This window comes from Somniosus microcephalus, chromosome 14, assembly GCF_052327205.1.
Source record: "Somniosus microcephalus isolate GS21.2 chromosome 14, FLI_Smic_1.0, whole genome shotgun sequence".
Lineage (NCBI taxonomy): Eukaryota > Metazoa > Chordata > Chondrichthyes > Squaliformes > Somniosidae > Somniosus > Somniosus microcephalus.
The window spans coordinates 133220015-133246462 of record NC_141000.1 but is presented as its reverse complement, the minus strand read 5'-3'; the positions used below and the strand labels follow the sequence as shown (position 1 = coordinate 133246462).

At 50.8% G+C, this 26448-nt stretch overlaps 1 protein-coding gene across 4 annotated transcripts in view; it reads left to right on the top strand.

Moving 5' to 3' along the window:
• The window catches only part of rrp1 (ribosomal RNA processing 1), a 428065-nt gene that overhangs the window by 397894 nt on the left and 3723 nt on the right, over positions 1-26448 (top strand). The window contains exons 2-15 of one of the 4 annotated variants that reach the window (XM_086007332.1): positions 1014-1096; positions 1730-1787; positions 2291-2376; positions 2972-3033; positions 3275-3407; positions 3758-3822; positions 6645-6832; positions 7884-7984; positions 8832-8929; positions 10083-10102; positions 12880-13008; positions 13984-14573; positions 17310-17456; positions 21008-21070. In XM_086007332.1, the coding sequence (XP_085863458.1) occupies positions 1014-1096; positions 1730-1787; positions 2291-2376; positions 2972-3033; positions 3275-3407; positions 3758-3822; positions 6645-6832; positions 7884-7984; positions 8832-8929; positions 10083-10102; positions 12880-13008; positions 13984-14573; positions 17310-17456; positions 21008-21070 (1823 nt within the window). Of the gene's footprint in view, positions 1-1013; positions 1097-1729; positions 1788-2290; positions 2377-2971; positions 3034-3274; positions 3408-3757; positions 3823-6644; positions 6833-7883; positions 7985-8831; positions 8930-10082; positions 10103-12879; positions 13009-13983; positions 14574-17309; positions 17457-20891; positions 20960-21007; positions 21075-26448 lie in introns of all 4 variants that reach the window. The other 3 variants (XM_086007331.1, XM_086007334.1, XM_086007333.1) reach the window with 3 other exon arrangements.

Genomic DNA, 26448 nt, shown 5'->3' with positions numbered 1-26448 from the left:
AGAGAGAGAGAGAGAGCCCGGGGGGGAGAGAGAGAGTGTGGGCCCGGGGGAGGGAGAGAGAGTGTGGGCCCGGGGGGGGAGAGGGAGTGTGGGCCCGGGGGGGAGAGGGAGAGAGAGAGAGAGTGTGGGCCCGGGGGGGAGAGAGAGAGAGAAAGAGAGAGAGAGAGAGCCCGGGGGGGAGAGAGAGAGTGTGGGCCCGGGGGAGGGAGAGAGAGAGAGAGTGTGGGCCCGGGGGGGAGAGGGAGTGTGGGCCCGGGGGGAGGGGGAGGGAGAGAGAGAGTGTGGGCCCGGGGGGGAGAGGGAGTGTGGGCCCGGGGGGAGAGGGAGAGGGAGAGAGTGTGGGCCCGGGGGGCGGAGGAGAGAGAGAGAGAGAGAGTGTGGGCCCGGGGGGGGGGGGGGGCAGAGAGAGAGAGAGAGAGAGAGAGAGAGAGAGAGAGTGTGGGCCCGGGGGGGGGGGGGAGAGAGAGAGAGAGAGTGTGGGCCCGGGGGGGAGAGAGAGAGAGAGAGACACACACACCCCGGGAGAGAGAGGCAGAGGCCCCGGGGGTGGGAGAGAGTGTGGGTGGGGGGGTGGCACTGAGCGTTGAGTGTGAGCGGGCAGTGTGAGCTGCCCTGTGGTTGAGGGGGAAACAGACCAACTTGCAAAATTACAGTGACTGGATTTCTAAGCAGTTACTTGACCGTGACGTGTTTTGGGGCATTGTTCAGTGTTTTTTTTCATCCGTTCTTAGGATGTGGGTGTCGCTGGCAAGGCCGGCATTGATTGCCTATCCCTAGTTGCCTTTGAGAAAGTGGTGGTGAGCTGCCTTGTTGAACCGCTGCAGTCCGTGTGGTGAAGGTGCTCCCACTGTGTAAACACAAGTCTTTCCTCAGATTCTTGTGGCAAATTCTGCTTTCATTACGTGAGGATTCTGTAATTTTACTGTCATTAGGGGATTGCATTGCTCTCTGTCCACTGACTCCTGCCCTGGTGCTATAGTTTTCAATACTCCATTAAGTATTATGTTTTTTAGGTGGTTTCAGTCAGGAAGAGTTACTGAAAATATGGAAGGGCATTTTCTACTGCATGTGGATGCAGGACAAACCTGTGTTACAGGTAAGTAATGGTTAGTTTATTTCTAAAGTAGCAGAGAGCGGTAACACTGAAAGATCGGGGCTGTTTCTGCTTTGGCTTCACTCATGTAAATGCGATGGGCCGAATGGCCCCCTCCTGTGCTGTAAATTTCTGATTCTAATGTGTGACTCCTGCGTGTGGGCACTGACTGAGCTCAGGACCCGGCTTGGCTGAGATTTCTCTCGCCCCACACTCAAGTGTCCTTCCATCGGCACTTCCTGACTAGCTTGATGTATGAAGAATGACCAAGGTACCAGAGGGCGATGAGCAGCTATGGAATCGCACCCCGGCCAGAGCCGGGGCCTCTCGACGATTCTCTGTTCGGTTCCCTGGCTCATGGTGGTGCTTACCTCATTATCGGGCAGCAAATCCAGATCGTGGGGGCACGAAGTCCACATGCAGGAGCGGGTGGTGATGTTGGACCTGAGAAAATGTATAATATACAAGCTGAGGGCTGTAGTTACTAACAGCGTGTTGGTCCTGTGGGATCATGCTGCAAACCATGAGTGTGCTTTGACACTCTGTCTTGCCAAGGGCACAAAGTTGATCATTAATTCAGTAAGAGTTTTCAGATCTTGTGATTTCACTCATTAAAACCTGTCCTGCTTGTTACAGGAAGAACTGGCTAACTCCATTGCCCAACTCGTACACACTTTCAGGAATCTGGATGCCAGTAAGTTGCTGCTCATTCTGTCTCCAATATCAAATCACAGTTATAAACTTTGGAGTGGAAGAGGGTGGGAGTAAGAAGATAAGTCAGTGGGCAAAGTAGTATAAGTGTAGAATGGGTTACCATGGGAGGACATTGCCCTCGGTTTCAGTCAGACCCAGGATTTTGGGGGTTCACCCTGGGTTGGAATGGGGCATGAAGTGTGCGTATTGTCGTAGGATTGAACTGGGTTTGGTGTATCTGCATCGTGAAGAAACAATCATCCGAGGGTCAGGGTTCAAAATGCCCGATTAACATATATCGATATAAAGGAGCAACTGGATGACGGCAGCCAGCGGCGGTGGCAAAGCGAGGCAGTTTTGCATGTTTTGGGTGAGGAACCTTGATCAGAACTGGAGGTCTGAACGCCAGTGCTTGCCATCCTGCTGTGTTTCTCCAGCGGTTTCTGTTTTGATTGCTAATGAACGTGCATGTAGTGAGCAGTCTCGTTTCTTACCCTGCTCCAGAGTTCCTGTTCATGGAGACGTTCTTTCAGACGATGAATCGCGAGTGGAATGGGATCGATCGTCTGCGCCTGGATAAATTCTACACGGTGAGATTTTATGCAGCGTATTGTTCCTGTCCCTGACGCTCAAACTCGGGCAGCCATTGTACTGACGCCAAGTGTTGGATATGTTCGGCTACGTGACTTGTGGCAGTGGGGATGGGAACCCTAGAAACGTGGCTGTCCCCCCCCCCCCCCCCCCCCTTTTTCCTCCCCATCTCTCCTGAAGGCAGAGACTCCTGCTCTGGTACAGTTTCAAAGCTCCAACTGCCGTGAGTGACCTTTCTCTATTTGTGAAGGTTGGCTGGCTATTCAGCCATTGAGGTCATCACAGCTGAGCCGAATCCTGTCCTCGGCTGCGATCCAGGAGTGGCCACTGGGCGGTGATGAGCAGGATCCAAGCTGTGTTTTCTGATCCTTTGTCCTTGACTTTGGGCGCTCAGGTTATTTGCAGCACCTGCACAGCTGCCCTGGCTGAAGTGAGGTCAGTCAATGGTGATCAGGCATTGAACCCAGGGCTCTCCCGATCTATATGGCTCAGCTCCACAAAGGGCAGTGACACTCCGAGCTGAGCCACTGGGGAAGCAATGTTAAACTGAATGGAGAATTGTGGCTGTGGTTGATGCTATGCCTTGTTCTGCAGCTCATCCGCTTGGTCCTGAGGCAGTTTCTCGAGGAATTGAAGAGCATGAGCTGGGATGACAGGTGAGTGAAGCTTTAACCAGCCTCCAGGCAATCTTTGCACAGATTGTGAAACTGAAAATACTGTCGCAATTTTTAGAGACCTAAAAATTCCTCTGGATATCAAATCCAGCCGTTCTCTAGTGAGCAGGGCTGGGTGCTGTTACTTTGGCGGAGATTCACTCGTGATTCCTGGAGTGCGTGCTTTGAGGGGTTGCGTTTACCTTGTGATTCCTGGAGTGAGCCTTTCTGCTTTTGTTTGCAGTGTTGTCGGCCGTTTTCTAAGCTGTGTGACGAATGAAGTGCTGAACCCTGCCAGTAACACAGCTCCTAGTGGAATCCGCTTTCATTTCATCGATATCTACCTACAAGAGCTGGCGAAAGTTGGTGCACAGCAGGTAAAGAGAATGCGATCCTTGAAGAGGTGGGGTTTCCTGATGAGCTGCAGACTCTGCAATCCTGTAATCACTAGTTCCCATCACCCACGCTCCCTCTGGGTGTGACGTCACTGAGACTGTTCTAAAATCCCGAGTGTACACCTGAGCTCTGACTCCAAAGGTTAATTCTAACACGCTCAGCCGACCCCCTCGATTAGATTCCAGCCAGTCGCTCCCATTATTCCCTTTACATCTCCTGTGGTAAAATGTTGGGTTTGAATAAATTGAGCTGTACTGAATTCTTTTCGCGAGCAGTACAGAATGGAACGTACAATCCTTACGCTGTAACAGTGTTTTTTGTTTTGCCCCAGTTGTCTGCGGAACAGAACCTGAAGTTTATTGATCCTTTCTGTCAAATTGCTGCCAAAACCAAGGAGTAAGTATTAACCTGCCAGCGAGTCTGTCTCCGTGCTGTGTGCGAGGGTTGATGTGTCCCCAACAATCCAATGTCATTGGAACTCTCTCGGGCTCTCCCCAACTCCCTCTGGCCGCGGGGGAAGGTTCCACGGGCACTGACCGACCCCCCCCCCCCCCCCCCCCCAGCTGAGCCTGGGTGGTGAGTTGCTGCTGCTGTGCACAATCTTATCATCTCCTGGTGTCCACGCACGCGGGGTCACTGGATCCCAGTCAGGATTGGGGAGCCCTGGCTGATCTCCATCCCCCCCACACCCTCCATATCCCTTCCAGGTAAGCTCCGTTCCATTGTAGCATGCCCACTCCTATCCTGGCTGAGGTCCATAATTTGAGCACACAGGATTTGACCTGGGACCTTTATGTCTGTATAAATCAGTCAGCCAAATCTTTGAGCAAGTAAAAAACCATCTGTGTCCCGTTTGTATGGGCAGTGGTTTTTGGGTCTTTGGTGCGTTTGTGCATCACCCACCAGCTGAAACTGGCTAACAATTGCCTGTAGCAGTAAAGGAGAGCGCCCACAGGATAGCCTCAGTAATGGTGCAGGCATTAGGGTCTGTGATTGTCACATCTGTATTATTATGTTACATAGTATTGTGCAGACTGCCTGCCCCTTCTCTCCTCCCACCCCAACAATGATAAAGCACAGCTACAAAGTTAAAATTGGAAATATGAACAAAAAATCAATATGGTCTGTCGGAATCTGAAAGAAAAAAAACGGTCTGGATAGCTCCTGTGACCAGGTTTAGTACCGATCGGGGCCAGTGTATTGTTGCTGTGTTTAGTACCGATCGGGGCCAGTGTATTGTTGCTGTGTTTAGTACCGATCGGGGTCAGTGTATTGTTGCTGTGTTTAGTACCGATCGGGGCCCGTGTATTGCTGTGTTTAGTACCGATCGGGGCCAGTGTATTGTTGCTGTGTTTAGTACCGATCGGGGCCCGTGTATTGCTGTGTTTAGTATCGATCGGGGCCAGTGTATTGCTGTGTTTAGTACCGATCGGGGCCAGTGTATTGTTGTTGTGTTTAGTACTGATCGGGGCCAGTGTATTGTTGCTGTGTTTAGTACCGATCGGGGCCAGTGTATTGTTGTGTTTAGTACCGATCGGGGCCAGTGTATTGTTGCTGTGTTTAGTACTGATCGGGGCCAGTGTATTGTTGCTGTGTTTAGTACCGATCGGGGCCAGTGTATTGTTGCTGTGTTTAGTACCGATTGGGGCCAGTGTATTGTTGTGTTTAGTACCGATCGGGGCCAGTGTATTGTTGTGTTTAGTACCGATCGGGGCCAGTGTATTGTGTTTAGTACCGATCGGGGCCAGTGTATTGTTGCCGTGTTTAGTACCGATCGGGGTCAGTGTATTGTTGCTGTGTTTAGTATCGATCGGGGCCAGTGTATTGCTGTGTTTAGTACCGATCGGGGTCAGTGTATTGTTGCTGTGTTTAGTATCGATCGGGGTCAGTGTATTGTTGCTGTGTTTAGTACCGATCGGGGCCAGTGTATTGCTGTGTTTAGTACCGATCGGGGTCAGTGTATTGTTGCTGTGTTTAGTATCGATCGGGGTCAGTGTATTGTTGCTGTGTTTAGTACCGATCGGGGCCAGTGTATTGCTGTGTTTAGTACCGATCGGGGTCAGTGTATTGTTGCTGTGTTTAGTACCGATCGGGGTCAGTGTATTGTGTTTAGTACCGATCGGGGTCAGTGTATTGTTGCTGTGTTTAGTATCGATCGGGGCCAGTGTATTGTTGCTGTGTTTAGTATCGATCGGGGCCAGTGTATTGTTGCTGTGTTTAGTATCGATCGGGGCCAGTGTATTGTTGCTGTGTTTAGTACCGATCGGGGCCAGTGTATTGCTGTGTTTAGTACCGATCGGGGCCAGTGTATTGTTGCTGTGTTTAGTACCGATTGGGGCCAGTGTATTGCTGTGTTTAGTACCGATCGGGGCCAGTGTATTGTGTTTAGTACCGATCGGGGCCAGTGTATTGCTGTGTTTAGTACCGATCGGGGCCAGTGTATTGCTGTGTTTAGTACCGATCGAGGCCAGTGTATTGTTGCTGTGTTTAGTACTGATCGGGGCCAGTGTATTGTTGCTGTGTTTAGTACCGATCGGGGCCAGTGTATTGTTGCTGTGTTTAGTACCGATCGGGGCCAGTGTATTGTTGCCGTGTTTAGTACCGATTGGGGCCAGTGTATTGCTGTGTTTAGTACCGATCGGGGCCAGTGTATTGTTGCTGTGTTTAGTACCGATTGGGGCCAGTGTATTGCTGTGTTTAGTACCGATCGGGGCCAGTGTATTGTGTTTAGTACCGATCGGGGCCAGTGTATTGCTGTGTTTAGTACCGATCGGGGCCAGTGTATTGCTGTGTTTAGTACCGATCGAGGCCAGTGTATTGTTGCTGTGTTTAGTACTGATCGGGGCCAGTGTATTGTTGCTGTGTTTAGTACCGATCGGGGCCAGTGTATTGTTGCTGTGTTTAGTGCCGATCGGGGCCAGTGTATTGTTGCTGTGTTTAGTACCGATCGGGGCCAGTGTATTGTTGCCGTGTTTAGTACTGATCGGGGCCAGTGTATTGTTGCTGTGCTTAGTACCGATCGGGGCCAGTGTATTGTTGCCGTGTTTAGTACCGATCGGGGCCCGTGTATTGTTGCTGTGTTTAGTACCGATCGGGGCCAGTGTATTGTTGCCGTGTTTAGTACCGATCGGGGCCAGTGTATTGCTGTGTTTAGTACCGCTCGGGGCCCGTGTATTGCTGTGTTCTAATTCTTGTTTCTGTCTGTGGTGCGGCTACAGTCGAGTTTTGTTTCACGCGATCTCGCAGGGAATCTTTGAGATGATTGCAGACCAGGCACCTTTTGCTATTGAAGATTTAATGAATGAGCTACAACGTGGTGAGGATGAGGGCAATTCGGGAGAGGAGCTGCAGTCGAACAACGAGGAGGAAGATCCAACTCCGATTAAGCCGTCACCAAAGATAAACGGTGAGGAATCAATTATTTTGCCTAGATTGAATAGAATGGGCCTATATTCTCCGGGGTTTAGGAGAATGAGAGGTGATCTCATTGAAAGATACAAGATTCTGAGTGGATTGACAGGGTAGATGTGGAGAGGTTGTTTCCCCTGGCTGGAGAGTCTAGAACTAGGGGACATAGTCTCAGGATAAGGGGTTGGCCATTTAAGACTGAGATGAGGAAGAATTTCTTCACTCAGGGTTGTGAATCTTTGGAATTCTCTGCCCCAGAGGGCTGTGAATGCTCAGTTGTTGAGTATATTCAAGACTGAGGTTAATAGATTTTTGGGAATCGAGGGATATGGGGATAGGGCAGGAAGGTGGAGTTGAGGTTGAAGATCAGCCATGATCGTATTGAATGACGGAGCAGGCTTTGGGGCCATATGGCCGACTCCTGCTCCTAATTCTTGCGTCCTTTGGTGTGATTGCAGCCAGCTAGCCAAAGAAAAGGTGTTAGTTTTGAGTTTGCAGTCGCTGCTAATATGTGCTGACTTGCTCCACCTTGTTTCGGTTGTTGTCGGATCTTGCCCCTTGCTCCCTCTGCTCAGTTAGCTGACCTCAGTTGGAGATGCTGCGATTGGCCTGGTTTAGGGAGGGTTTGGTTCTTCAGATCAGTGTCCATTGACCCCTGCTGGGAAATGGACAGGATTTGGTGTGATTGCGATGCCTGTTCACCCACCCTGCACCAAGACAAACTGAGTACTCAGCAGCTTTAGACCTGAAGAATAGCCAATTGGGCAAGGTACTGGAGGGTGGGGTATGAGTTCCACAGGCACATGGTCACTGGGATTGGGGGCATTGGGCACTGACTCTCAGGTACAGGTTCCACAGGCACACTGGGATTGGGGGCATTGGGCACTGACTCTCGGGTACAGGTTCTACAGGCACACTGGGATTGGGGGCATTGGGCACTGACTCTCGGGTACAGGTTCCACAGGCACACTGGGATTGGGGGCATTGGGCACTCTTCAGTATCAGTTGAAATGATGATCAATGGTTTGCGTCTCAAAATCTGCACACAGGTTCCACATCCGAGAAAGGGAAGGAGCTGCTGAAACTGGATGGAGAGGGAGAGAACCCGAATCAATCCAGATACGACGACGATGTTGGACCTGTCCTCCAGGTACTGGTCACTCTAAATATTTATCTCTCATTAAATTGACATTTTAATGAATGGGGGGACTTGAGTGGAATTGTTAAGTGGTTCCAGACTGAAGCTAGTTCCGCCCTGTGCCCCTGCCAAAACCTGTGCCACCGGTGCAGTCACGTCAATGGGCTTGACTGCCCTGGAGTGTGGCTGGGTTTCATTGGGTGTGGTAGTGTGGCGGTTCTGGTACTGGACGAGCAGCCAGTACCATCACCAGAAAGTTGTGAAATTGAATTCTGGTTATTTGTGTGCTGGCACCAGATAAAGTGACCATAAAATCGGCCCGATTGTCGGAAAAATCCAATTTAAGGGAAGGGAACTTATCCCCTTTGCTGGACTGGCCCACACACTAACCCTAACCCCAACCTCAATTTCCTTCATTGTCGCTGGGTCAAAATCCTGGAACTTCCCCCCGAACGGCACTGTGGAAGCACCTTCACCACACGGACTGCAGAGGTTCAAGGAGCAGACCCACCACCACCTCGGTGAGGGAATTCTATGGGATATTACAAATAACAATTCCCCCCAGTGTACTGTGCTCCGAATGTAAGTACATTAGCACTTGTTGCTGCAAGTGAGGAGTGCTGTAGAATTGTCTGTGGTTTTTAAAGAAAGACTTGCATTTCTATAAGGTTTTTCACCACCTCGGGGTGTCCCAAGAGCTTTACAGCCAGTGAAGTACTTTTGAAGTTTAGCCACTGGTGTAATGTAGGAATGGGAGCACACATGAACAGCACGCAGCCTTTGTGGCTGCAGGGCTCCTCGTGTGCGGTTTGGAATAGAAGAGGGGTCCTAAAGTCCCGTTTGTTGTATTTCTGCACAGTTTGACTTCGAGGCCGTTGCTGACCGGCTGTTCCAGCTCTCCAGCAGGGGGAGCACTCCTGCCCAGAACAGGAAGCGCCTCTATAAGTTGGTGCGGAAGTAAGTGCCTCTCTCGTCTGTTAGTATTAGAGGTTTTATCGTTTTCAGCCAGACCCCTATCCTCTCCTAAACAAATGTCCCTTGCACTCTCCAACCCTCTCCCTAACCTGCACCATGTCCCTTGCACTCTCTAACCCTCACCCTAACCTGCACCCATGTCCCTTGCACTCTCTAACCCTCACCATCTTGCTACACCTCCGTCTGACTAATTGTGTATTTCCTGACTCTCTCAACCCTGTATAGTTTGTTTTGTAACTCCACACGGACCTGCGGTACTGTAATACCCTGTAGAGTTTGTGTAAATTAAAGGGTACAATCCTAAAGGGGGTGCATGAACAGAAAGACCTGGGGGTATATGTACGCAAATCATTGAAGGTGGCAGGGCAGGTTGAGAAAGCAGTTAAAAAAGCATACGGGATCCTGGGCTTCATGAATAGAGGTATAGAGTACAAAAGTGTGGAAATTATGCTGAACCTTTATAAAACACTGGTTCGGCCCCAACTGGAATGTTGTGTCCAATTCTGGGCACCGCACTTTAGGAAGGATGTGAAGGCCTTAGAGAGGGTGCAGAAAAGAGTTACGAGAATGATTCCAAGGATGAGGGACTTCAGTTACGTGGATAGACTGGAGAAGCTGGGGTTGTTCTCCTTAGAGCAGAGAAGATTGAGAGGAGATTTGATAGAGGTGTTCAAAATCCTGAGGGGTCTAGACAGAGCAGATAGAGAGAAACTGTTCCCATTGGTGGAAGGGTCGAGAACCAGAGGACACAGATTTAAGGTGAGTGGCAGAAGAACCAAAAGCACCATAAGAGAAAACCTTTTTACGCAGCGAGTGGTTAGGATCTGGAATACACGGCCTGAAAGGGTGGTGGAGGTAGACTCAATCTTATCTTTCAAAAGGGAGTTGGTTAAGTACCTGAAAGAAAAAAACTTGCAGGGCTACGGGGAAAGGGCAGGGAGTGGGACTAGATGAAGTGCTCTTGCAGAGAGCCAGCATGGGCTCGACGGGCCGAATGGCGGCCTCCCGTGCTGTAACCATTCTATGAACTGCACACACACCCTCGGTACTGTAATACTCTGTAGAGTTTGTGTAACTGCTCAGTCTGTCTGTTTCCTGCTCTAAACATTGTTCTTTTCCTCTTCTGTCCCATTAGGTTCCGAGATTTAGCGGAAGGTGAGGATGGAGGGCTTCAGCTCACCTGTGACTGGAGCAGCCTTTGGCTTAGCATGTTATTGATATTTTATAGCGTATTCAAGGGAATGTGAATCTCAACGATAGACCTCTTCTAGCAAGTCAATTTTCAAAAATCCGAACTGTAAATACTTCAGGATGCGACTAGCTGCTTTGGGGTTGGAGGTGATTGGTGGGGTGGTTTGATCCGTTGAAATCCTGGACTAATCCGAACTGTAAATACTTCAGGATGCGACTAGCTGCTTTGGGGTTGGAGGTGATTGGTGGGGTGGTTTGATCCGTTGAAATCCTGGACTTTTCTCATGACTCCCTGTGGCTGGAGAAACGGAGGAGCCTGATTCACACTGTCACTGGGAAAGGATATCCAGCAGAGAGAACTTCGAGAGAAGAAAGGGTTAGACGGTGTAGTCTTTAAGAAGAGAATCCCGTTACCCTGGGCACCTTCAGCTGAATCTAGGTTGTAAGGAACCTGTGTGACGTGAGTTAGTGCCAGTTCCAACCCACTTGCTGGTGGGTCTCCTTCTTGCACACCTCCAGTTTGGCACTGAATGAATGTTTCATTCCTCTGTATACACCACGGAGATGGCAGGGGGAAATGGAACTGTCTTATTCATGCATTAGAGGGTAGTTTCCTGATTGTTAGAGGGAGCTTTACTCTGTATCTAACCCGTGCTGTGCCTGCCCTGGGAGTGTTTGATGGGACGGTGTAGAGGGAGCTTTACTCTGTATCTAACCCATGCTGTACCTGCCCTGGGAGTGTTTGATGGGACAGTGTAGAGGGAGCTTTACTCTGTATCTAACCCATGCTGTACCTGCCCTGGGAGTGTTTGATGGGACGGTGTAGAGGGAGCTTTACTCTGTATCTAACCCGTGCTGTACCTGCCCTGGGAGTGTTTGATGGGACAGTGTAGAGGGAGCTTTACTGTGTATCTAACCCGTGCTGTACCTGCCCCGGGAGTGTTAGACAACGTAAGTGACCAAAAAGAGAGGTGATGAATTATTTGTTCTTGCTGCGCATCCTGTTGATAAATGAAATGTGGATATAACAAAACCTGTCACTGAATGGGATTCCATGTAGCTGTAGTTCTGAAATGACAGTATATGTAAGGTGGGTGTAGAGCTCAGTTACCTCTCGGGTACTGGCCCTGTTGGGAAAGTTGAAGGAAAGGCAAGTAGACATGATTTGCGACAGTCTTGGACATGGTGCAGTCAGTGCAGGGTCTGCTGCGTTTCACTCTTACCAAGGAGAGCTGGATAATGAAGGCTAATGGTTTGCAGTGATTTGGGCTATGACCAGCCTGTGATATAGGTGACAGTATTCATAGAATCTTACAGCACAGAAGGAGGCCATTCGGCCCATCGTGCCTGTGCCGGCTCTTTCAAAGAGCTCGCCAATTAGTCCCACTCCCCCCGGCTCTTTTCCCCAGAGCCCTGCAAATTTTCCCCTTCAAGTATTTATCCAATTCCCTTTTGAAAGTTACTGTTGAATCTGCTTCCACCGCCCTTTCTGCCAGCGCATTCCAGATCACAACAACTCGCTGCGTAAAAAGGTGGTTCTTTTGCCAATGATCTTAAACCTGTCCTCTGGGCAAAACTGTGGCAGATGGAGTTCACTGTGGGGCAGTGTGAGGTCACCCACTTTGGACATAAAGGGAGTTCAGAGTATTTTCTAAATGGCGAGAAGCTGGGAACTGTGGATGAGCAGAGAGATTTAGGGATCCAAGTAAAGACATCACTAATAATTTAAAAGGCTAATAGAATGTTGGCCTGCTGGAAAAGAAAGGGGAGGAAGTTATGGAGTGACTACTGCCAACAAACCGGAAGCTACTGCAAGCTGCGCATAAGTGTCAGGTCCCAAATATGAAAAAGTAACGTTCCCCACAACAGGCAGAGGACCTGATGGTGATAAGCACACTCTTGTGAGAGTACAATAAAACTCTCTCAACCTGACAACATCCTAATCTCACCTTCAAGTCACATTACAGACCTCACTATAACTGACATTTTCACCCCTCACCTTTCTCTCACTAATCTGTGGGAAGTCCACCGAAAGCAAACAAGAAACCACTGGAACTGCGCATGTGCAACGACTGTCGCTGGCAGCGGTCGCGTCCTGAAAGTTATGTTCCTGGAATGATGCAGCCGGCCTGCATTCCCAATCCTAACTCGGTGTGTCAGCTCTGGTTCCTCTGCCAATCACCGGAACACTCTGTCCCCTGTTCACCAACCCTTCAGCCACTGCAAGGTTTCTCTTTATTTACTGGATCAAAACCATTTATGATTTTGAACACTTCTATCAAGTTTCCCCTTAAGCTTTTCTGCTCTAAGGAGAACAACCCCAGCTGTACTGAGCTCTAGTTAGACCCCACCTGGTGCAATGCGTTCAGTTCTGGGTCCCGCACCTCGGAGGATATATTGGCCTTGGAGGGAGTGCAACGCAGATTCACCAGGATGATGCCGGGGCTGAAAGGGTTAAGTTACGAGGACAGATTGCACAAACTCGGCTTGTATTCCCTTGAATATAGGAAATTATGGGATGATCTAATTGAGGTGTTTACGATGGTCAAAGGAGTTGATGGGGTGGATCGGGAGAGACTATTCCCTCTGGTGGGAGAGTCCAGAACAAGGGACCAAAGAAAGTTTAGCATAACTTCCATGCTTTTGTGCTCGATGCCTCTTTTATAAAGCTCAGGATCAGGTATGCCCTGTAACCTTGTCCGATGATCATGCAGCCTGAAATGCATGTGTTGTGTACACAGGAATCTTCCCACAAGATGATTTCCCTCCAGAGCTGTCAGCAGATGAGGAAGATGAGGATTATTGTCGGAATAAGAGAAAGAAGAAACAAAGACTGCAAAAGGCTCTGGAGGAGAGCCGGGGAGGAGTGGGTAAGCTGGTTTCCGTGTTTCTTTATTAATTCAACATGTACACGTATTGAACGGAGAAAGGAAGGCGGGGGAGAGGTGGGAGCGAGCAGGGAGTGGGAAGCACCTGGGCGGGGGATGGGAGCGGGAGGAGGGAGCACCCGGGCGGGGAGTGGGAGGGGGGAGCACCCGGGCGGGGGATGGGAGGGGGGAGTGGGGAGCACCGGGGGGGAGGGGGGAGCACCTGGGCGGGGGATGGGAGCGGGAGGAGTGGGCAGGGAGGGGTGGGGGAGGGGGGAGCACCTGGTCGGGGGATGGGAGCGGGAGGGGGGAGCACCCGGGCAGGGGGGGGGGGTGGCGGGGGATGGGAGCGGGAGGGGGGAGCACCCGGGCAGGGGATGGGAGAGGGAGGAGCGGGCAGGGAGGGGGGAGCACCCGGGCGGGGGATGGGAGGGGGGAGCAGGGTGTGGGGCGCACCGGGGGGGGGAGGGGGGAGCACCTGGGCGGGGGATGGGAGCGGGAGGAGTGGGCAGGGAGGGGGGAACACCTGGGCGGGTGGGGGAGGGGGGAGCACCCGGGCGGGGGATGGGAGAGGGAGAAGCGGGCAGGGAGGCGGGGAGCACCTGGGCGGGGGATGGGAGCGGGAGGGGGGAGCACCTGGGTGGGGGATGGGAGGGGGGAGCACCCACGGGGGGTGGTGGTGTTGGAGGGGGGAGCACCCGGGGGGGGGGGGGGGGGAGCACCTGGGCTGGGGGGTCGGGGGTGGGAGGGTGGGGAGATGGGGGAGCACCCTGGGGAGAGGGGAACACCTGGAGGAAGAGGTCACTTTTCTCAATAGACATTGACGACAGTGGTAAACATCTGATCCTCGCCCCCCCGTGCCCTTCTCGCCCCCCTCTCGTGTTTCCCCCCCCCCCCCCCCCCCCTTCCGAACTGGATTGCGATTTCTGTGCAGTTAGAATATCCTTGTTCTGAAAGTCAGTTTGTGTTTGTCTTCAGATAAAAAGAAAGTACGAAAAGGACAAAAGAAAAAGATAAAATGTTCCATACAGCGGCTCCCGTCTGACAGCGGCGGGAGTGGAGTGCCAGTGGTGGGGAATGTGAAAGAAGGGCCTGCTCCCACAGAGCAGGAACACCCGAGGAAAAAGAAGAAAAAATCAAAAGCTGCTAAAATTGCGCAGGCGCCAGCAAGTGATCCAGTCGGCGGTGAGACACCAGAGATTGAAAGTGAAACTCAGGAAAATCTTGTCAGCGAAAACCAACTGAGCATGGCTGGGCTGGATGTACAGCCCCTGGCGCCTGTCATAGACTCTGTAACCGGCCCCCCCAAACTGAAGAAGAGGAGGAGGAGGAAAGTGCAGGCTCCACTCTACAATGGGAGCGGTTTGCCTGAAGACTCGACACCCACAGAACCTGTTGTTCGTAAAAAAGTTAAAAAAAATCTAGTGAAGCTTAAAAAGCTGCAAGCCAAGAAGCAGGCAGCTGGTGATCAGCCGTCTCCCGGCCAGGCAGCAGCCAGGAGGAAGAGGAAGGGGAAGGACCTGGCCGAGGGCCCCGGCAACAGCAAGAAACTGAAAATCAAAAGCAGTGTAAGTTGGAATAATAGAATTGTAGAAATGTACAGCACAGAAAGAGGCCATTCGAGCCATGGTGTCTGTGCCGGCCAAAAAAGAGCTATTCTGCCTAATCCCACTTTCCAGCTCTTGGTCCGTAGCCCTGTAGTTTACGGCACTTCAGGTGTACACCCAGTACATTTTAAATGCGGTGAGGGTTTCTGCCTCTACCACCCTTTCATGCAGTGAGTTCCAGACCCCCACCACCCTCTGGGTGAAAACATTTCTCCTCAACTCCCCTCTAATCCTTCTACCAATTACTTTAAATCTGTGCTCCCTGCTTATTGACCTCTCTGCTAAGGGAAATAGCTCCTTCCTAGCCACTCTATCTAGGTCCCTCATAATTTTATGCACCTCAATAAGGTCTCCCCTCGGCCTCCTCTGTTTCAAAGAAAGCAAACCCATCCTATCCAATCTTTCCTCATTGCTAAAATTCTCCAGTCCCGGCAACATCCTTGTAAATCTCCTCTGCACTCTCTCTAGTGTAATCACATCTTTCCTGTAATGTGGTGACCAGAACTGCACGCAGTACTCTAGCTGAGGCCTAGCTAGTGTTTTATACAGTTCAAGTATAACCTCCCTGCTCTTATATTCTATGCCTTGGTTAATAAAGGCAAGTATCCCGTATGCCTTCTTAACCGCCTTATCTACCTGGCCTGCTACCTTCAGGGATCTGTGGACATGCACTCCAAGGTCCCTCTGTTCCTCTACACTACTCAGTGTCCTACCATTTATTGTGTATTCCTTTGCCTTGTTAGCCCTCCCCAAATGCATTACCTCACACTTCTCTGGATTGAATTCCATTTGCCACTGTTCTGCCCACCTGACCAGTCCATTGATATCTTCCTGCAGTCTACAGCTTTCTTCCTCACTATCAACCACACGGCCAATTTTTGTATCATCTGCAAACTTCTTAATCATACCCCCTACATTCAAGTCTAAATCATTCATATATACCACAAAAAGAAAGGGACCCAGTATTGAGCCCTGTGGAACCCCACTGGAAACAGCTTTCCAGTCACAAAAACGCCCGTCGACCATTACCCTTTGCCTCCTGCCACTGAGCCAATTTTGGATCCAAATTGCCACTTTCCCTTGGTTCCCTGGACTTTTACTTTTCTGACCAGTCTGCCATGTGGGACTTTGACCTCTGATTACGGACGGGTCTGTCTGTCTAACGGTCAGAACACTGTCCCTTCAGCTCTGGGACTGAGATCCTTTCTCCCTGATTGATGTGGGATCTCGGAAAGCTGGGACCGGTTTCAATCTAACTCCCTGTTGTTGTGGGCCAATTAAACATGGCAACAGGAGGAGGCCATTCAGCCCCACGAGCCTGTTGTGCCGTTGTCCTGGCTGGTCTGTAACTCGACTCTATTTACCCACCCATCGTTGCTCCATATCCCTCAATACCCTTACCCAACAAAAATCTCTCGATCTCAGTCTTTAACATTTCAATTGACTCGCAGCATCCACAGCTTTATGGGGAAGAGTTCCCGATTTCCACTAACCTTTGTGTAAAAAATGCTTCCTGATTTCAATCCTGAATGGCCCAGCTCTAATTTTAAGATGACGTTGAGGCCCCAGTGCAGATCCCTGGTGAACAATACTCGTCACAAGCTGCTGATCAGGGAACATTCCCTTTATCCCCTCTCTCTGACTCCCACTTCCCAACCTATTACCAACCTATGTCGTAAGATTGCCTGCAAGTCCATGCAATTTATTTTTGGTAATCTCTCGTGTAGAACCATATCGAATGCATGGGGTGCATGAACAGAGAGACCTGGGGGTATATGTGCACAAATCGTTGAAGGTGGCAGGGCAGGTTGAGAAAGCAGTTAAAAAATCATACGGGATCCTGGGCTTCATAAATAGAGGCATAAAGTATAAAAGCAAGGAAGTTATGATGAACCTGTATAAAACATTGGTTTGGCCTCAACTGGAGTATTGTGTCCAATTCTGGGCACCGCACTTTAGGAAGGATGTGAAGGCCTTAGAGATGGTGCAGAAAAGATTTACAAGAATGGTTCCAGGGATGAGGGACTTCAGTTACGTAGATAGACTGGAGAAGCTGGGGTTGTTCTTCTTAGAGCAGAGAAGGTTGAGAGGAGATTTGATAGAGGTGCTCAAAATCATGAGGGGTCTGGACAGAGTAGATAGAGGGAAACTGTTCCCATTGGTGGAAGGGTCGAGAACCAGAGGACACAGATTTAAGGTGATTGGCAGAAGAACCAAAGGTGACATGAGGAAGGGGTTTGATCTGGAATGCAGTGCCCGGAAGGGTGGTGGAGGCAGATTGAATCGTGGCTTGCAGGGGCTTGACGGGCCGAATGACCACCTCCTGTGCTGTAACCATTCTATGATTCTATGAATGCCTTCTGAAAGTCTATATCGACAGCATCCGCAGACACTCCCCTGTCCACCATGTTCCTCAATAGCTTTCACACATGCAACTGGCTGCAAATTAGCATTAACTGGCACCCACTGTGGGTGTATGGCGTTAGCAGGCAAAGGTGGCCCGGCTGTCCCTCCACTGTGGGGGCGGGGGGGGGGATGGTGCTGTCCCGATGTTCCATCTCCATCTGCACCCTCGGACTGGGCGTCTTGCGCGGGGCATGGAGATTACGGGCTCACTTGTTGAAATGTTTGGAGTGTTCTGACCGATGGTGTGTATACCGAGTCTGGAGTTTTATTGAAACCTTGCTACATCCCCAGGGTGACGCTGGACCTTTCGTTGCAATGAAGACATTGAAGGCGGCAGTGCCCAATGAGTTTGTGAAGTTCGAGAGCACTCCTATACCAAAGCCCATCTTCTTCAAGAAAACGAGAAGCGCTGAGCCTGCTCCCAGACGGTGTAAAATGGTGAGGATTTCCCCTTTCAATTCTCTGACCTGATGAGTGTGCTCTCTGCACCAGAGGTGAAGTGATTGTGGGGGGGCGCCTGCAGAACACTAACTCACAGCTTTGTGGGATCGCTCTCTGCTCTGGTGTCTGGTGGAAAGAGCCAGGTAGCTGTGTCTCTCTGGGAGAGGCTGGGGACTTCATCCTGTCGTGGCTTCCCACTCATTGCTTGTGATGAGACAGCAAGGCAGCCTGCAGGTCAAGCCAGCAGCATAAGTGACCCCCCCCCCCCATGAAATTCCGTCCTCAACTGTGTGACAGTGAGTACAAATCACGTTGGATGTTAATCGCTGAGCCCATCTGTAACCCCCCCCCCCCCATGTTACAGATCTAGTGTTAGGAACGTGGGAACGCAGGGCAGAGCAGACATCGTGGTGGGTCTGGCTGGTCCCAGTTTGCAAAAACTACCTCGCTGTCACTGTCTGCCTTTTCAGTTCGCTGCTTGTTGCTGCTGTGGGCTGGTCTGTGAGACCCTCCGTTTTCGAGGGTGGGGGGAGTTTGGAACATAGTCACAATCCTGTGGCAGACAGTGGTCTGAGACCTGGACCAGGCAGGCCCAGGACACTGAACACAAAAATAGTCTAATAGCAAAATACTGCAGATGTTGGAAATCCGAAATAACAACAGAAAATGCTGGAAAAACTCAGCAAGTCAGGCAACATCCGTGGAGAGAACCTGTCATTTCAATTCACCGCTCCATTCCCACTCGGACCTCACCGTCCTTGGCCTCTTGTACTGTTCCACGGAAGCTCAACGTAAACTCGAGGAACAGCACCTCATCTTCCGATTAGGCAGTCTGCAGCCTTCCGGTCTCAATATCGAGTTCAACAATTTCAGATCATAACCTCGGCCCCTATTTCATTTTCACTTATATTTTTCCACTCCTTTCCTTTCCCCCCCCCCCCCCTTTCCTTTTGTTTCTCTCTCACACCTGGCAGCTATCTTTTGCCCTGCCAGTACACTTTACACCTAATCACAGCCTATTACCATCTCGTCTAGCTTCTAATCTCTTTTACTTCTTTTGGTTCTTTAATTCTTTTGTCCGATCGCAGCCCTGCCTTCGATCTAGTTCCTTTTCTCTCCAGTTTTGAAGAAGGGTCAAACCCGAAACGTCAACTCAAATTTCTCTCCACGGATGTTGCCTGACTTGCTGAGTTTTTCCAGCATTTTCTGTTGTTATTACAAAAATAGTCTAATCCCACTCTCTCCCCTCACTCCCCGTACCCTTTAATATCCCACCCAGTCTAATCCCACTCTCCCCCTCACTCCCCGTACCCTTTAATATCCCACCCAGTCTAATCCCGCTCTCCCCCTCACTCCCCGTACCCTTTAATATCCCACCCAGTCTAATCCCGCTCTCCCCCTCACTCCCCGTACCCTTTAATATCCCACCCAGTCTAATCCCGCTCTCCCCCTCACTCCCCGTACCCTTTAATATCCCACCCAGTCTAATCCCACTCTCCCCCTCACTCCCCGCACCCTTTAATATCCCACCCAGTCTAATCCCACTCTCCCCCTCACTCCCCGCACCCTTTAATATCCCACTCTCCCCCTCACTCCCCGCACCCTTTAATATCCCACCCAGTCTAATCCCGCTCTCCCCCTCACTCCCCGTACCCTTTAATATCCCACCCAGTCTAATCCCACTCTCCCCCTCACTCCCCGCACCCTTTAATATCCCACCCAGTCTAATCCCACTCTCCCCCTCACTCCCTGCACCCTTTAATATCCCACTCTCCCCCTCACTCCCCGCACCCTTTAATATCCCACCCAGTCTAATCCCACTCTCCCCCTCACTCCCTGCACCCTTTAATATCCCACCCAGTCTAATCCCACTCTCCCCCTCACTCCCCGCACCCTTTAATATCCCACCCAGTCTAATCCCGCTCTCCCCCTCACTCCCCGTACCCTTTAATATCCCACCCAGTCTAATCCCACTCTCCCCCTCACTCCCCGCACCCTTTAATATCCCACCCAGTCTAATCCCACTCTCCCCCTCACTCCCTGCACCCTTTAATATCCCACCCAGTCTAATCCCACTCTCCCCCTCACTCCCCGTACCCTTTAATATCCCACCCAGTCTAACCCCACTCACCCCCTCACTCCCCGCACCCTTTAATATCCCACCCAGTCTAATCCCACTCTCCCCCTCACTCCCCGCACCCTTTAATATCCCACCCAGTCTAATCCCACTCTCCCCCTCACTCCCCGCACCCTTTAATATCCCTCCCAGTCTAATCCCACTCTCCCCCTCACTCCCCGCACCCTTTAATATCCCACCCAGTCTAATCCCGCTCTCCCCCTCACTCCCCGCACCCTTTAATATCCCACCCAGTCTAATCCCGCTCTCCCCCTCACTCCCCGCACCCTTTAATATCCCACCCAGTCTAATCCCGCTCTCCCCCTCACTCCCCGTACCCTTTAATATCCCACCCAGTCTAATCCCGCTCTCCCCCTCACTCCCCGCACCCTTTAATATCCCACCCAGTCTAATCCCGCTCTCCCCCTCACTCCCCACACCCTTTAATATCCCACCCAGTCTAATCCCGCTCTCCCCCTCACTCCCCGTACCCTTTAATATCCCACCCAGTCTAATCCCGCTCTCCCCCTCACTCCCTGCACCCTTTAATATCCCACCCAGTCTAATCTCACTCCCTGCACCCGTGAATATTTTTTATGAAGCAAGGAAAGTCGTTTTATATACTCTGCTTCAGCAACAGTTCGTGGCTGAGAATTCCATATTCTAAGCCCTTCTGTTTTAAAAATAAGCACAAAAAAAAACTTCCCTTTAATTAATTTTTGTGATTCTTTTAAGCGTGTTCCCTCACCAACCAGTGGAAACAATTGCTGTTTATCTTCCCGCAACCCTCATGATCCTGCTCGCCCATTAACCGCCTCGGCGCTCTTGGGGGGGGGGGGTGGGGGAGAAAGCCCTCAAATTCCCAATTAGCTCTTCATAACTGTTGCGCCTCATTCCTGCTAACATTCTAATTACCCTAATGCTGGATTTTTCTATCCTTCCTACAATGACGTGCCCAAATCTCTCGATCCTCCACTGTAAGGTGTTCCTCAGTTCAATCTCGCTCCTTTCCTTTTGTACTCTAGATACAAACCAAGGATTCTGTCTCCTTATCTACTTGTGCTGCCACCTTTAATGACCTGTGTCTGCGCACCAAGGTCCCTCTGCTCCTTTACTCCATTTTCAATCTTATTGTTTGCGATATTTCCACTCATTTTTCTTGCTTTCACATGTTTGCGCATGCACCGGTGTCTGCAGGCCTCTCTGCGCCCCTCCTTTCTATGTCCCTGTTTCAGTGACGGGTTCCCAGTTTGTTTCCATCCTCTTTGACTCTGTGACCCTTCAATTTTCTTTTCTTTGCCTTACCTGTGCTGAAGATGCTGACTCCTTGGACCTGGTTCCACGAGGCCCCTGGACCAAAGCATCTTTATTTTTACCGATTTGGGTCAGTTGCATTATTTGAAAGTGTTTTTTTTCCCCCCTGCTGCCACAGGTTAAAACCATGTCAACCTCCAGTGCAAAGAAAGTGCGGTTTGGGCTGAAAAAGAACATGACGGCAGGTACAGTGTCGCAGCAGGCCTGGCAGTGTTACTGAGCACTGATGTTAGTTCATGCCTGTCGCTCACGCTTGCTCCTAAATGAGCTACGAGTGCAAGCAAGAAGCAGCTTGTTGTCTCGGGTATCCCAGCTGTAACTAACCATTATTTGGCAATCGGGAGTCGGGCAAAGAAAGTCTTGTAGTGGCTCGTACAATGCTGGCTTTCCATATGGCAATGTCCAGCTTCATGGGGCTACGGCGAACATTGATGTGAGGCATTCACATAGGTTGTGGGGACTTCTCTAACGCGGCTTGTGGGAGCAGCCTGGACATGTGTGGCTGGTGCTGTGGTTGGGATAGGCCCATGATGGCATGCGGGAGGGCATTGAGCATGACTGCTGGGTAATTCTTAATGGGTCATGTGCATAATTAGGACTTTGTGACATATATGTCAGGGGTAGTACTGCAGAGTGTTTGAAGGGATGTGTTAAAGCCAGTAAGGAGTGGTCCATCTCACGCTGGTGAATAATAGGCTGTGTAACACTTTGTGTCCAAATGGCGCCAAGTGCTTGTTCTGATATGGGACTGAGCCAGACAGCCCAGGAAATATACTGCCCAGTGTGGGACTGAGCTATACTGCCCAGGAAATATACTGCCCAGTGTGGGACTGAGCTATACTGCCCAGGAAATATACTGCCCAGTGTGAGACTGAGCTATACTGCCCAGGAAATATACTGCCCAGTGTGGGACTGAGCTATACTGCCCAGGAAATATACTGCCCAGTGTGGGACTGAGCCCCACAGCCCAGGAAATATACTGCCCAGTGTGGGACTGAGCTATACTGCCCAGGAAATATACTGCCCAGTGTGAGACTGAGCTATACTGCCCAGGAAATATACTGCCCAGTGTGGGACTGAGCCCCACAGCCCAGGAAATATACTGCCCAGTGTGAGACTGAGCTATACTGCCCAGGAAATATACTGCCCAGTGTGGGACTGAGCCAGACAGCCCAGGAAATATACTGCCCAGTGTGGGACTGAGCTATACTGCCCAGGAAATATACTGCCCAGTGTGGGACTGAGCCCCACAGCCCAGGAAATATACTGCCCAGTGTGAGACTGAGCTATACTGCCCAGGAAATATACTGCCCAGTGTGGGACTGAGCTATACTGCCCAGGAAATATACTGCCCAGTGTGGGACTGAGCTATACTGCCCAGGAAATATACTGCCCAGTGTGAGACTGAGCCCCACAGCCCAGGAAATATACTGCCCAGTGTGGGACTGAGCTATACTGCCCAGGAAATATACTGCCCAGTGTGGGACTGAGCTATACTGCCCAGGAAATATACTGCCCAGTGTGAGACTGAGCTATACAGCCCAGGAAATACACTGCCCAGTGTGGGACTGAGCCCCACAGCCCAGGAAATATACTGCCCAGTGTGGGACTGAGCTATACTGCCCAGGAAATATACTGCCCAGTGTGGGACTGAGCTATACTGCCCAGGAAATATACTGCCCAGTGTGAGACTGAGCTATACAGCCCAGGAAATATACTGCCCAGTGTGGGACTGAGCTATACAGCCCAGGAAATATACTGCCCAGTGTGGGACTGAGCTATACTGCCCAGGAAATATACTGCCCAGTGTGGGACTGAGCCCCACAGCCCAGGAAATATACTGCCCAGTGTGGGACTGAGCCCCACTGCCCAGGAAATATACTGCCCAGTGTGGGACTGAGCTATACAGCCCAGGAAATATACTGCCCAGTGTGGGACTGAGCTATACTGCCCAGGAAATATACTGCCCAGTGTGGGACTGAGCCCCACAGCCCAGGAAATATACTGCCCAGTGTGGGACTGAGCCCCACAGCCCAGGAAATATACTGCCCAGTGTGGGACTGAGCCCCACAGCCCAGGAAATATACTGCCCAGTGTGGGACTGAGCTATACTGCCCAGGAAATACACTGCCCAGTGTGGGACTGAGCCCCACAGCCCAGGAAATATACTGCCCAGTGTGGGACTGAGCTATACTGCCCAGGAAATATACTGCCCAGTGTGGGACTGAGCTATACAGCCCAGGAAATATACTGCCCAGTGTGGGACTGAGCTATACTGCCCAGTGTGAGACTGAGCCAGACAGCCCAGGAAATATACTGCCCAGTGTGAGACTGAGCTATACTGCCCAGGAAATATACTGCCCAGTGTGGGACTGAGCTATACTGCCCAGGAAATATACTGCCCAGTGTGAGACTGAGCTATACTGCCCAGTGTGGGACTGAGCTATACTGCCCAGGAAATATACTGCCCAGTGTGGGACTGAGCCCCACAGCCCAGGAAATATACTGCCCAGTGTGGGACTGAGCCCCACAGCCCAGGAAATATACTGCCCAGTGTGGGACTGAGCTATACTGCCCAGGAAATATACTGCCCAGTGTGGGACTGAGCTATACTGCCCAGGAAATATACTGCCCAGTGTGGGACTGAGCTATACTGCCCAGGAAATATACTGCCCAGTGTGGGACTGAGCTATACTGCCCAGGAAATATACTGCCCAGTGTGAGACTGAGCTATACTGCCCAGGAAATATACTGCCCAGTGTGGGACTGAGCTATACTGCCCAGTGTGGGACTGAGCTATACTGCCCAGGAAATATACTGCCCAGTGTGGGACTGAGCTATACTGCCCAGGAAATATACTGCCCAGTGTGGGACTGAGCCCCACAGCCCAGGAAATATACTGCCCAGTGTGAGACTGAGCTATACTGCCCAGGAAATATACTGCCCAGTGTGGGACTGAGCTATACTGCCCAGGAAATATACTGCCCAGTGTGAGACTGAGCCCCACAGCCCAGGAAATACACTGCCCAGTGTGGGACTGAGCTATACAGCCCAGGAAATATACTGCCCAGTGTGGGACTGAGCTATACTGCCCAGGAAATATACTGCCCAGTGTGGGACTGAGCTATACTGCCCAGGAAATATACTGCCCAGTGTGAGACTGAGCTATACTGCCCAGGAAATATACTGCCCAGTGTGGGACTGAGCTATACTGCCCAGGAAATATACTGCCCAGTGTGGGACTGAGCTATACTGCCCAGGAAATATACTGCCCAGTGTGGGACTGAGCTATACTGCCCAGGAAATATACTGCCCAGTGTGGGACTGAGCCCCACAGCCCAGGAAATATACTGCCCAGTGTGGGACTGAGCTATACAGCCCAGGAAATATACTGCCCAGTGTGGGACTGAGCTATACTGCCCAGGAAATACACTGCCCAGTGTGGGACTGAGCTATACAGCCCAGGAAATATACTGCCCAGTGTGGGACTGAGCTATACTGCCCAGGAAATATACTGCCCAGTGTGGGACTGAGCCCCACAGCCCAGGAAATATACTGCCCAGTGTGGGACTGAGCCCCACAGCCCAGGAAATATACTGCCCAGTGTGGGACTGAGCCCCACAGCCCAGGAAATATACTGCCCAGTGTGGGACTGAGCTATACTGCCCAGGAAATATACTGCCCAGTGTGGGACTGAGCTATACTGCCCAGGAAATATACTGCCCAGTGTGGGACTGAGCTATACTGCCCAGGAAATATACTGCCCAGTGTGGGACTGAGCTATACTGCCCAGGAAATATACTGCCCAGTGTGAGACTGAGCTATACAGCCCAGGAAATATACTGCCCAGTGTGGGACTGAGCTATACTGTCCAGGAAATACACTGCCCAGTGTGGGACTGAGCTATACTGCCCAGGAAATATACTGCCCAGTGTGGGACTGAGCTATACTGCCCAGTGTGGGACTGAGCTATACTGCCCAGGAAATACACTGCCCAGTGTGGGACTGAGCTATACTGCCCAGGAAATATACTGCCCAGTGTGGGACTGAGCCCCACAGCCCAGGAAATATACTGCCCAGTGTGGGACTGAGCTATACTGCCCAGGAAATACACTGCCCAGTGTGGGACTGAGCTATACTGTCCAGGAAATATACTGCCCAGTGTGGGACTGAGCCCCACAGCCCAGGAAATACACTGCCCAGTGTGGTACTGAGCTATACTGCCCAGGAAATATACTGCCCAGTGTGGGACTGAGCTATACTGCCCAGGAAATATACTGCCCAGTGTGGGACTGAGCCCCACAGCCCAGGAAATACACTGCCCAGTGTGAGACTGAGCTATACTGCCCAGGAAATATACTGCCCAGTGTGAGACTGAGCCAGACAGGCTGAAAGTGGGATTGAGCAATGAGCTGGAAAGGGGGCTGGAGCTGATGTTGGAGGCATGCAGTCTGACAGGAGCCAAGGTGCATCTGATGAAGAGCACTGATGTGTAATTTTGGGCAGGCAGATAGCACAGTGACAATGGTGGGTGGTGCTGGAGAGGGAAGGTTGGTGCTCTTGAATATATATGGAAGATGTGTGACCAAACGAGGAATATGAAGGGGTCAAGGATAGAGTGTTGGGACATAACGGGTGACGAGGTGTGGGTGAAGAAGCCATTGGTGAAGATGATGTGGCAACATTGGGTCAGGCAAGAGTCAAACGTGGGATGAAAGTGAACCACAGGAGAGGTGTTGGAAGGCGATGGAGACATGCACTATGCTGAAGGTGGAAAGGGCAACGGGGAGCGATTGCATACCACAGTGGCAGGTGCTACTGCTGGGGACTCTGACCATGGCACTGTGGGTGAATGAGAACCAGACTGAAGAGTTTCAAACAGGTTGTAGTTGAAGAGATGGGCATTGAGTTGAGAGGCAACACTGTTGAACCTGAGTGAGTACAGATGGATTCATGATGGGTCCATAAGTAGAGAGGAAAGCGGACTTTTTAAGAAGCTGGGTGACAAAGGCAGCTTTGAGAGCAGAAAGAACATCTCCCCACGAAATGGAGTGATTGGTCAGCATTTGGCTGATGACAGGGCGGTCAAGAGATCAGATGATAGAAATAGAACAGGTGGACATGACATTGGATGATGAGATGAGTAATGAGATAAGTGCATTTAAAATAAAAAGAGAGGGTATATTAAATAAACTAATCAAACTCAGAGGATAAAACCCCTGGTTAGGATGGATTGCATCTACGCATTTTAAAAGAATCTAGGGAAGAGATAGTAGAGGCATTACTACGCATATTTAATAATTCGTTAGAAACGGGTGTAGTGCCATAAGACTGGCGGGCAGCTAACGTATAATACCTATATTTAAGAAGGGGGATAGAACATGTCCAGGGAACTATAGACCAGTCAGCTTATCAGTGGTAGGAAAAATAATGGAATCCCTACTAAAGGAGAAAATAGAAGAACATCTAGAAACCAAAAATATAATAATGAATAGTCAGCATGGATTTCAAAAGGGAAAGCCTTGCTTGACCAACCTCATTGAATTTTTTGAAGAGGTA